Genomic DNA, 12,267 nt, shown 5'->3' with positions numbered 1-12,267 from the left:
AAGGAAACTTCTTGGTTTTAGAGGGATTGATTGAAGCCCTTTTTCCTTACAGATTTCTGCTAAGGTCCATTTCTCCTGAGAGCTACCTGTGGGAGTGAAAGAATTGTTGCATCAGCAGCATACGGGAGTACTGCCAAATGCCTCTCACTAAGTTTAGGAAGGCGGAATTCCTTTTTAGATTAAGGCAGCTACCACTAAATTCACATAGATATTAAACAACAAGGGAACTAGAAAGCAACTTTTTTCACTCAATAGATTAGAATATCTGCAGTTAAGGTGGCCAACTCTATCACGTCTAACTGGGTAACTATTTTCATTCTAATTAGGGAGAGTAGCTGCAGATAAATAGATGTGAGAGACAGCTTCCACCAGAGTCTGTCCCCTGGAACAGAATTCAAGGCTGATTATTAAAGGCAATTAAAGGCAATTAATTAAAGGTTAATAAAGGTACATATAACTGGTGGTATTGCCTATGTGTGTATTTTTCTTTCAGACGGGATAAGATGGCATACTGATCCATTGTAGGTTTGCTCTCCCTAAATCCTGCTTGCTCATCAGCTAAGAGTTTCTCCTGGTTCAGTCAATCCAGTAATTTGTAATACAAGGAGGCATATAGTTTACTAGGCACACTTAATCGACTATTAGTGTAGTATTAATGGTGGTTGTTCTTAGGGATGGGCACAATTACAGATTGAATTCAGTCACCTGGCATCTGGAGGGTATTATTAATAGAAGTGAAGAAATTTTATTTCCCAAATGATTTCACTTTGACTGGCAATATTTCTGATACTCAGAAGATCAGAAGTGGATAAGGAACATTTTACCAAGAAAACATACAATGATTGGAACTATTAATTAATTAGCTTTAATAAAATAAAATCAATTTTGCTAAATTGCCTTTTTAAAAAAACTACAGCTTATTGGTCAATTGATTTATTGCAACTAAGTATTTTCAGTATTCCTTATGTTTATCTTTATTTAATAATCAGGAATCAGGGTGCAACAAATATCACAATAGCATTGGAAGTTCCCTGGACTAAGAATATCCCAGGATTCAAATTCCTCAATTTGACCATGTTTCTATTTAAATGGTCCTTGGGATGACTGCAGACAATGGCTCTTTTCTATTGTTTCTCACATCTCTGGCTGGCGAGAATTAAGGATTCATTGCAAAGGCTTTGCAGGATGGGACAGAATGCTTTCCCTTTCTATGAGGGATAATTTTATTTATTGTATTTATTTTATTTATTTAACTTGTCCCCGCCCATCTCCCCACAATGGGGGGCTCTGGGCAGCTTACAACACACTAAAAACATAAATACAATTAAAAGTTATAAAAACCAAGCATTAAAAAATAAAAAAGCTAAAAAATCCAAGAGGCCGATGGGGGCCACACCAGGCCACTAAGGGGCCAGCCAATCCCATTCCTGATATCCTCCCTCCCTGCCCCAGGCCAGATGGCAGAGCCAGGTCTTCAAATCCCTCTGAAAGGCCTGAAGTGAGGGGGCCTGTGGTTTACACAATGAAGGACTGATAGAATCCTTGCCTGTTTGTGACAACAGATAAGGTAGGAAAGTGTAGGAATAATGGTGAAGTCCTCATGTTATAGAATGAATGGGGAAAATCACATTTGTAATTACTAAACATAAGAAAATAGAAATAAGCCCATTAGGCAATAGTTAAGATAAAGCATCATCATCATCATTATTATTATTATTATTATTCATAGTCTCCACATTCTCTCAATCTCTCTTTGAAGGTCTTTATATTTCCCTATTTTTTCCCAGTTGTTTCTCATTGACCCTTCTATCTCCAGCTACTGCAGTGTCAAGTACTCATTTCTTTGTAATAACATCATGATGATGATGATGATGATGATGATGATGATGATGATGATGATGATGATGATGATGATGATATTGGAAATATGATTCTGTAGATACAATCAAAAGCAATTCGGTCTGTTCTACCATCTTGGATATGAAAACTAGAAATAAGACTGACATGCTGAGGAGAATTGCTTAACTCTCGGGGGGCACTTATAGCTGAGCTGGAATGTATCTCTGAGGCACCTTATTTAAATATGTCCTGCAACATTCCTTTAAATCAGTCCTGTACAATATATAGCTTAGTGGGTTGTCAGTTTTGCTTTTACCCCCCTCATGTCATATATGGCCTGTTGACTGTGAGCTTCACTCTGAGAGCAGGACTTAGATAACAGAGATGCATTTTCAGGTTATTGCTTTTTTAAAAATGGATCTTTCTCACGGAACTAGAACAGCTCCCCCCCCCCGCAACAGTCTGAGAAAATGTGCTGCTTTCTTTTCATAAGAAAACAGAATGAAAAGCTCTAAAACATTTCTAGGTAGGTTGTCTGAATGTCAATGGGCTATTATGCCCAATAGCAATTTCTGAGTTTGAGGAAAGATAGAATGAGGAAAGCAATTTATGAGTGTTAAAACAATTTTGTGGTTATCATTGCCTTTTCTTGCAATTTTTACTGTCATGTAATTTTTTATCCCATGGATCTGAATTTCACAGTTCAAGTAATTAGGCAGATGCAGATTTTATATTCTAAGTTACTTTCATTTGTGGAATGTGAAAATGCATATTTTCACTCTGAGAGAACAGGAGACCGCTTGAGCGCTTTCAATAATCAGGCTAATTTGGCCATTGGGAATCATTGTTTCTTGCAACTGATACAATAGCTGATAATTGTCACATGGTATATATAATATACATATTGCTTTTCAGTTCTCATGTGGAATATCTTTTGATTAAAATATATTGACTTCTCACCAAATTAGGAAATTGGCTTAATTTAAAAATACTGGATAGGCTCACAACACAGCACGTCTGTTTGGGCTCCCATGATCCCTCTGTCCATGTCACCTAACTACCTTGATTTAGTTAATGATAATTGTGTAATAACTAATGAACAGCAGAGTTTGTTTGAGGCTGATCATGATTTTCCTTTTGGACCTTCTGTCAAAAACAGTAGTTCTTCATACTTCTGCCCAGATCCAAAAGTCCTTTGTGAGCATTATCACTGATGTAGACATGAGTTCCTTTGTCCCCCCACACAGCATAATATGAAAATGGTGGAATTGTGTCCTCAACTGAAATGGAGACTGAAGCCTGCATCTGATTTGCATAAGTAGAACTTTAGGTTGTGGCAATTCGCTGTAGCCTAGAACAGCTTTTCCTAACCAGAGTGCCTTCCAGATGTGAAGACTCCAACTCCCAGAATTCTCAGCAATGACCATGATGGCTGAGGAATCCTGAAGTATTTCTATCTGGAAGGAACTCAGATTGGGAACAGCTGCTCCTGAGCAGGGTTTTTCAAATTGTGTTTCGGAGAACTCTAGGGAAATTAATGGATTCCATGAGAAACTAAGGGGGAAAAAATCCCCTTGAATGTAGCCATAGACATCCATAATCATTTTTCTAAGGTAGAGAAGAAAAGACAGGACTTAGTCTCTTGTGGAAAAAAACACCACAGCTGCCATTTAGTAGATCAGAGGTTCTGAGTTTTGTTTTGTTTTTTTAACTGACAGGTTCCAGGACCTGAAAACCCCTGCTGTAGAGCACTCGTTTTCTGTTTCTTCTTATAAATCACTGGATTCTTATGCTGAATGTTAGTCAGCTCCTCTTCACATCTTTTGTCTCCAAATAAGTCTATAAGGGGCATTCACATATGCCAGGGTTCTGCTGTGAGAGCTAGAATTTGATGTGAGCCAGTAGCAAAGCTTGTTAGATTCTCCAACCAGCTTCAAATCCAAGAGTTTTTTAGCATGATTCCTAGGCCCTCACCCTGCTAGTTACAAGGTGAACAGCTCCTGCTTCATATCCTCAGTGCTGTATCATTAACCCCTTTGGTCACAAGGAGGCAATGAGGAAGAGGAATGGGGGTGTGGCTCGCAGATGGGACATGAAACATAGTACTTGCTCAACCATGCTAGTGTTGTTTGTGTTCTCATTCAATTTTCTGCCCTGGAAGAATGAAATCAGCTGACTTGCTTTTTGTATCAAACTATTAGCTCCTTATTGCTCATTTGGGAGTATTCTCCATAGTCAGTGTGCTTGTTACTTCACTTTATGTTCCATCTTTCTGTCCATAGAGAACTCAAGAGGGCAATCATAACATATACACAATTAAAACTGCTAGAACAGCAAAAATAACCGTTAGTGCCACAAAAATTCAGATTGAAGAAGATGGTCTTAACACTTTTTCTGAAAGGATACAGAGTGAGGTCTATCTTCCTGAATACTTTTTCTCAAGATATCAAAGCATTATATTGGCCAACAATGGAAGGATGGAAGTATTAAAAATTCATTGAAAAATCACATACAGTAAATCATGTGAAAGATTATATCAGAAGCTTTAATTTCTCTTAGCTTTGATTTGGTTTAGGCTTTTAATGCTTATTGTAACACAGCAAACTTTCTAGCACTGACTTTGATTCACCACAGTTCTTTCACCAAAGATATACTGTATATTTGATGAAAAATTATTTTTTTATTCTGATTGTGTCTATCTTCATTCCTGGAAATCTTACTAAGCACCAGTATATATAAAGTGTGCAAAACAAAATGAATGGCATTTACAAATAAGGCATAGGGATACATAGGGTAATCCTCACTTAACAATGGCAATTGGGACTGGAATTTCCATCGCTAAGCGATGCGGTTGTAAAGCACACTATCACATGACTACACTGCTTAGCAGTGGCAGTTCTGGTTGCAGTCGTTAAGTGAATCCCACACTGTTGTTAAGTGCAACATCACGTGGTCACCATTTGTGGCCTCCCATCAGCTTCCTCATTGACACTGCTTTTGGCAGTGAAGGTTGCAAATGGCAATCACGTGACTGTGGGATGTTGCAATGTCATAATTGCAAGCTAGCTGCTGAGCACCTGGATCATGATCACATGACTGCAAGGACACTGTGACTGTCATAAGTACGAGGACCGGTCATAAGTACCACTTGTTCAGCACCAACATAAGTTTGAACAGTTGCTCAGCGAGTGGTCATTAAATGAGGACCACTTGTATAGGGTGCCACTCCAGCAAACAATACACTTCAAAGATTGTCTGGTTTCTAAAGTAGGGTAGAAGTTGAAGAGATTGGACAGTCTTAATCTGAGAATTCTCTTTCACACACATGCATATATCTAGTCAGCAATGTTAATGACACACACTGCTACTTGAATAAAAGACAAATGAATTCTAGTGTGTAAAAATTATAAATACAGCAATCTGTATTTCAGGAGCCTAAATTGTTTTCAAAATTAGCACCATTAGGCTTTTTAAAAATCTCCTTTCTCTCACTTTCTTCTCACAATACAGTATATATCATCTATTTAAAAGCCACAAGAACACACACATCTTTATTTCACACTTTTTTCCCCCTAAAAGAACATAAATTAAGTCACACTACAATAATTGTATAATGGATTCCTAGAACATTTCTAGTGTCAACAATTTGGCAAGCTGTAAATATTCTCTGATGTTTGATTATACAAGTCAATATTTAGAACTGCTTTCTTTCGAAATGAGTGCTAGCTTTGATTATAGCTTCTGGAATAAACCTTTATCTACTCTGAAAATAAAAACTTTTTTCATGTTTCATTTTTGAGGAAGTTCTTTTTAAGTGGCTACTAACTACTTTTAAAATAGCTCTGAAGAAATTAGCTGTCATATTTTTCTACAGAATTAAAAAAAATGTCTTCTTAAAAAGGTACTACCACTAAAATGAAACATTTTATGGAGTTTGGAGTTTAATTCCTAAAAAAGACCTCAGTTACTATGGCTGTTATCTAAAATCACTTACCTGGGAGTAAAGTGCATTTTACAAAAAGAGATCTACTTTTTAAATTAAATTTTATTAAAATTGTAAAGAGAACATAAAAACTAACACCAACTAATACAAAATAGAGAAAACAAAGAAAAAAGGACAGGAAGAAAAAAGCAAAAGCAAAAGTACAGTGAGAAAGAATAAAAAGAAATAGAAGCTTCCAATTTTCTCTGCAGCAAATATAATTACAAAATTATCTCTTACTCTATGATTACAAAAAGAAAAGCTCACCTTTTTCTATTACCCATTTTTTTTTCTAATCATCAAAACCACAACTCATAAGTGCATTTTTTTTCTGTTTCATGCAAAAAGTCTATAAGGGGTTTTCAGTCAGCCATAAATGTAGCTGTTGTCTTTTCTATAATTAAGGACATTAATTTAACTATCTCTGCAAGTTCTATCTTCTTCATCAACCATTCCTCCATTGTGGGTAGTGCTGAGCTTTTCCACTTTTGAGCATATAATAATATCGCTGCAGTTGTCATATATAAAAACAAAGTTCATAACTTTTTTTCTAGTTGTCTGTCCATTAGTCCCAAAAGAAAAATCTCTAGTTTCAGTTGTACTTTAACCTTTAAATTATTCTGGATTAATGCACATATTTGCATCCAACATTTTTTGGCTTTTTTACATGTCCACCAAACTTGATAAAATATCCCTTCATGTTGTTCACATTTCTAGTAAAGATTTAAAATACCTTTACATTCTCAACAATTTCTCTGGTGACAAATGCAACAATACATCATTTTGTAAAAGTTTTCTTTAAGGCTAAAGTATAATGTAAATTTTGATCCTTTCAACCACATATTTTCCCATTGATCCATTAGTATATTATAGCCAAAGTTTTTAGCCCATTTTATTATACACTTATTCACTTACTCTTCCTCTGTCTCATATTTCAGCAAAAGTTTACACATTTTAGCAATAACATGTTCATCATTAGTACATAGTTCTATTTCAAACTCACTTTGTTCAAACTATAAGATCTTTTATTCAATTTAAGCCTTTCTGATAATTGTACATAAGAAAAGAATTGGCAAGTATATCCTTGTGTTGGCAAATCCTCTCTTGATTTCATTTTAAGATCCCTTTGAAAGAATTCCAGTACATCACAATAAGTTAACCATTTATGTTTACTCATCATTTCTCACCTATAAAATGCTTCTTGTGTTGAAAGCCACAAAGGTGTTTTCTGGAAGAACCATAAGTTTATGTTTATTTCGTACTCTAAGGATGGTCCGCCTAACATAATGTTTTTGAAATCTACATTAACCTTAGTTTTGTCATACCATAGATATCCATGTCATCCAAATCTCAAATCATGTCCTTCTAACTCTAAGAGCCTTCTGTTTCTTAACAACACCCACTCTTTCATCCAAACTGAACAACAGGCAGCAAGGTATAATTTCAAATCCTTGTATCCTCCTCTTTCTTTTGCATTTTGTAGTACCTTATATTTGATTCGGGGGGGAGGGGTTCCCCTGTTATATTAGCTTCTTTCCAAGTCTCTGGCATTTTTCTATCCTGTAAAATAGAATTCATCATATTTTGTAAAGATTGTAAAAGTTCGTCCTCAAACTTGATAATCCATCTGGCCCAGGTACCTTCCCTGGTTTACTCTTTTTAGTTACTTCTGAAATTTCCCTTATCGTTATAGGTCCATTCATAATTTGTCTTTGTTCTTCTGTAATCTTTGGTAAATTTTGTTTTCTCAGATGTTCATCTATTTTCTCCAATGGAATATTATGTCCTTTATACAAATTAGAGTAGTACTGATAAAATGTTTTTTGTATGGCCATGTTATCCGTTAATCCATCTCCCTCTTTTAATTTCAATATCATTTTCTTCTCTTTTTCTTTTTACAGTTTGTAAGCCAACCATTTTCCTGGTTTATTCACAAATTCAAAATTTCTTTGCTTTGCATAGTTCAATTTTATTTCCATTTCTCTTATTGTTAACATAGATAACTGTTGCTCTAAAATCTTAATTTGTTGGGAGATATTTGTATACCCAGAGGAGTTCCTTAATTCTTCTTCTTTTCTTTTAATCTCATCCAAAATATTTTGTATTTTCTCTTGCCTCTTTGTCTTAAGTTCAGAGCTGTATTGTATCAGGTAACTCCTAATAACGGCTTTGCTTGCATGCCATACCATTCTCATGTTAGTACCTTTATTTAAATTATTTTCAAAAAATTCTTTTAATTTCTTTTTATAGTCCTCAACAATTTCATCTTTCTGTAACAACACTTCATTTAATCTCAATCTGAAAGAGTTAGATTTTCTTTTATAAACCAGACTCACAGGATTATGGTCCGAGAAAGTCTTTGGTAAAATCTCTACCTTAGGAATTTTAGTAGCCAAGTCTCTTGAAATCCAAATCATATCTATTCTTGATCTGTCTTTCTGAAAAATAGGCATACTCTCTTGAACTACATTCTTCTGTCTCCATAAATCAACTAGTCCTAAATTGTCCATCAGATGAAAGAAAACTTTTGGTAATTTACCTTGAGTAATTTTAACATTTTTCTCAGAAGTCCTGTCCAGTTGGGGGTAGACCATTTCATTCCAATCACCCATCAAACACCAATGTCATAAGTAAAGTGCATTAATAGCTCCATAAGTTGTTTATAAAAGTCACTTTATCTTCATTTGGGGCATAAACTCCCAAGACCATGGTTTTAACCCATATAATGTAACTTCTACTACAACAAATCTACCATGTTCATTAGTTAGTACAAGTTCTGGGTTTAGTTGAGGATTAATATACAAAACAACTTCATTTCTTTTATTAATATTTGCTGAGATAAATTCTTCACCCAAAGTTCTTTGGTCAAATATTTTATATCTTTTTTCCTGAAATGAGTCTCTTGTAGGCAAATAATACCTTGAATTTTTTCAAATAATGAAATATTTTTTTCCTTTCTGAGGAGCATTTGCTCCATTTATATCCCATGTTAAATATGTGCTTACCCAGCCCAAAAATTTAGAAAAGTCCATGCCTGTAGCGCCTAATTCAGCATCATATTTCAGTTTCTGTTGCATCTGTTGTGATTGTTGTGTAAGTTCCTCCGAAACCTCTATTTCCATCTCCTCCAATTCTCCTTTATATTTTTCTAAAAAATCTCTTGCTTTCTGAACAGAATTGTCTAAATCTTTGCTGTTTAAAAGTAAAAATCACACCTTCCAATTTATCCCATCGAAATGAGGTCTTTTTCTGTTTCAATTTTTTAGCCAAAAAGGAATATTCTTTTCTCCTACATAAAATTCTAATAGGAATCTCTTTCAAAACAATTATATCTGTATTATCCATTTTCAATCTTGTATTAAAATGTTGCTGCCCAACAAAGGGCATCAAAATATCTCTAGGGACATCCCTCAACCTGGCAAATCTGGAATTTATTCTATAAATCTTATCAATTTCTGCCTCCATATCTCCCTCTTCTAGATCCAAAAAAATTGCCAAAACTTTAATAAGCTGCTTTCTAATATTTTCATCTGGAATCTCTGGAACAGCTCTAAATCTCAAACAGAATTCTTTCTCTCTCAATTCCAGTAAAGCCAGGATATCCAATTCTCTTTCCAACTCTGACTTACTCTTTAAAATTTTCACTCTATCACTCTATCTAAATGTTACTGTCTGTCTGTGCCTTATCTTTTATTATGCAAATTCCATCAATCACATAGACTTTTTAAGGATAGCTAGCAGCATTCCCTCTTTTTAGCTGGCTTAAGCGAAAATTATAGCAAAGCACTTTCATCAAAAGTAAAAATAATAAAAATAGGAATAGAAAAATAGGAAGAAAAAAAGATCGTCCCCTTGTCCATTTTAAAAACTTTCTTATATCTTCTCTTAATTGAGCTTTTTCCAAATAGTTCTTGAATCTTTAGATCAAAGTCTCTCTTGGTTTTTTTTTTTTTTTTGTAATCTCGAAAAAAGGTTTAACTCACTACAAGGAATCTTATCTTTGTTGCAGAAGAAATCTCTCTTCATCTGTAATTAATTACTTCCCAAGGTGATTAAGAAGTGGGGAGAAGCAAGGCTGTAATGTCCATAAGGTTCCACCACAGTTAGGAGCATAGTTGGAATTCCAGGTCTCCCAGCAGCTCAACCTTCATGCCAGCTGCAAAAACTTTTCAGTTTCTGTAGTTAACTCAGAAGGAACTGCCTTCCAGAGTACATATGGTTTATCTCTCGATCTTCCTTTGATCCAGGAAGATTGCACTGGCTGGAATTCACCTCCCAGCCAGCATTCTCAGCTGCGATGGCTCTCTGCACTTTGGAGAGCATCCTCCTGTTATTTTTCCCTACCGGAAGCTTCAAAAGAAACCTGAGTGCAATCAGTGTATAGAATTTATCTGTAAATTGTTAGTTTTAAGTTCTCAGCTTCAACTGTTTTATTTCTTTATTAGATCCTATCCATCCAGTGAACTCAGTGATTTTTCTATTCTGTGCCTTTTATTTTGTTCTGAACCACCAAGTATTCTGTGACATAGGGTAGCCTTCATGACAAGCAAGTAGTCCAACACCAGGCAATACATGTTATGCCTTTATCTGGATCTTCCCAGTTCTAACTGGTACATCATACGATCCCCTGTCCAATCTTTCCATTATTTTTGTTAATAGAAGCCAGGTTCACATTCTGTCATGCAAAATAAATGTGAACTTCTTGCTCATAATGGGTATGTTTGTACAGCTTTGGTTTCTGATGTTATTGGCTTCTCTTGCTTTATTATAAAGCCCATGTTAAGGGTAGATAAAAGCTCTTCCCAGCAGGCAAATGCATCATAAATTATTTCGAAACATTACTATCATGATCCTCCTCCTCCAAATTCATTAGCTCATGTTTGACTCGAAAAAAATATTGGTGTCATAATGTACTTTTGTATTATATAATCTAATAATGAAACATCTTATATGCAGTCTTCAAACAGAAAAATACCACAAAGTTTCTTTCTAACTTTAGAGATTGCATACCTTTCTGCATGAAAGCGCAAGCTTTTCATTTGGCAGGAAAAGGGGGGTAAGGGCATCTAAAACAAAAATAATATGAGTGTGCAAGATTCTTCATACCAGAGAACAATTAGAAACTGTTTGGAGGATGGAGCAATGGAAGAACCTTAAACTTATGAAAGGCTGATTCATGCAGGCCAGTTGCTTTCATGTGGTCTTTCTGAATGTTCCTCAATATACAGGAGTTTTGTGAAGAACTACATTATATAAAGATGTTATATGTGAAGAAATATATGTTATTATATATGCAGTAATCTATTATATTCAGATAACCCACTGCTATTTCTGTAATGGTGTACTGGTTAAGGGGGTTGACTTGACTAGGGAAATTCAAATTCCAGTCTCTGCTCAGTCACTGAGCTCACTGCATAACTTCAGGCTAATCAGCTCAGCCTATCTCACAGAGTGATTGTTGGGAGTATAGATCAGGATATTTCCATCTGCACCAGTTTGAATTCCCAGATAATTGAGACAGAAGGGTAATAATAAATAAAATAAAAATTGCCAAAGCACCCAAACTTGGAAGGTATGGTACCCTCAATAAGGCTGTATTCTTGGTTTGCATGGATGGGTGGATATGGGTGGGTTTCTTGTACCAAGCTATATCAAGAATGAGTCTGGAGCTTCATCTACAACTTCATAACATATGGATTTCTTTTCAGGCAAGACAGCTGAAGAGCTATAATGCCTTTAGAGCATTCTTTTATTTCTACTTTGTGTTGCTCAATCAAACTGACAAAGAGCAATTGTTTGAAAAGTTTATGGCAAATACCCACACCTTTCTAAGAAATGCTAAAGCGGGGAAATACTTTGTTTTCTTAGATTTGATTTATACTGCATGCTTTTCAGAGGAAAATAATTTGTTCTCTTTTTGAGTTGATGTGAATAGTTGTACATACCTTATACATGAAATGTCATTTCCATACCAGGGATATAGGGCACATGCATTCCAGTCTGCAAGATCCCCAGCTGAGCTTCTGGAAGCTTCAGTTAAAATAATCCCAGTTAATAGGGCCATCAAAATCCTTGAAGAACCATTGCTACTGTGAGTTGATAGTTGTGGGCTAGATGAACCAATGCATCTTCTTGTGTAACTTTCCTGAACATGATATAAATAACCAAAGGAAGCTTGCTAGCCAAGATAAGAAACAAATTCCTTCTATGGGAAGTTCATCCTAGCAGGCACGTCCATAGAACAAATGAGAAATCAACTGCAGACTTACAGTTCTCTTCTCACAGTGGATTTCCTTTTTCCCTAACCCATGGAACTTAGAGAATGGCAGGAATGGGAACAAATAGAGAAAGACACATAATGAAATATCTGAGATATTTTTTCAAGTTTTCTGGTTTTTTTCAAGTTTCATTGGGGAGCAAGTCTTCAGACTTTCTATCCAATCTTT

General features: G+C 35.4%; 1 protein-coding gene across 1 annotated transcript in view; it reads left to right on the top strand.

Annotated features, from left to right (window-relative positions):
- NTRK2 (neurotrophic receptor tyrosine kinase 2) overlaps positions 1-12,267 on the top strand; it is a 192,293-nt gene that overhangs the window by 90,811 nt on the left and 89,215 nt on the right. Inside the window, exon 16 of the mRNA XM_088130010.1 lies at positions 12,062-12,091. Coding sequence (XP_087986136.1) covers positions 12,062-12,091 — 30 coding nt within the window. The remainder of the gene's footprint in view (positions 1-12,061; positions 12,092-12,267) is intronic.

The sequence above is a fragment of the Python bivittatus genome, unplaced genomic scaffold (genome assembly GCF_059951505.1).
Source record: "Python bivittatus isolate LINGU-HERP-01145 unplaced genomic scaffold, Pbiv_v1 ctg000850_np1212, whole genome shotgun sequence".
NCBI classification, from domain to species: domain Eukaryota; kingdom Metazoa; phylum Chordata; class Lepidosauria; order Squamata; family Pythonidae; genus Python; species Python bivittatus.
Note: the sequence above shows the minus strand (reverse complement) of the source record. Positions and strands in the feature narration are given on the sequence as shown.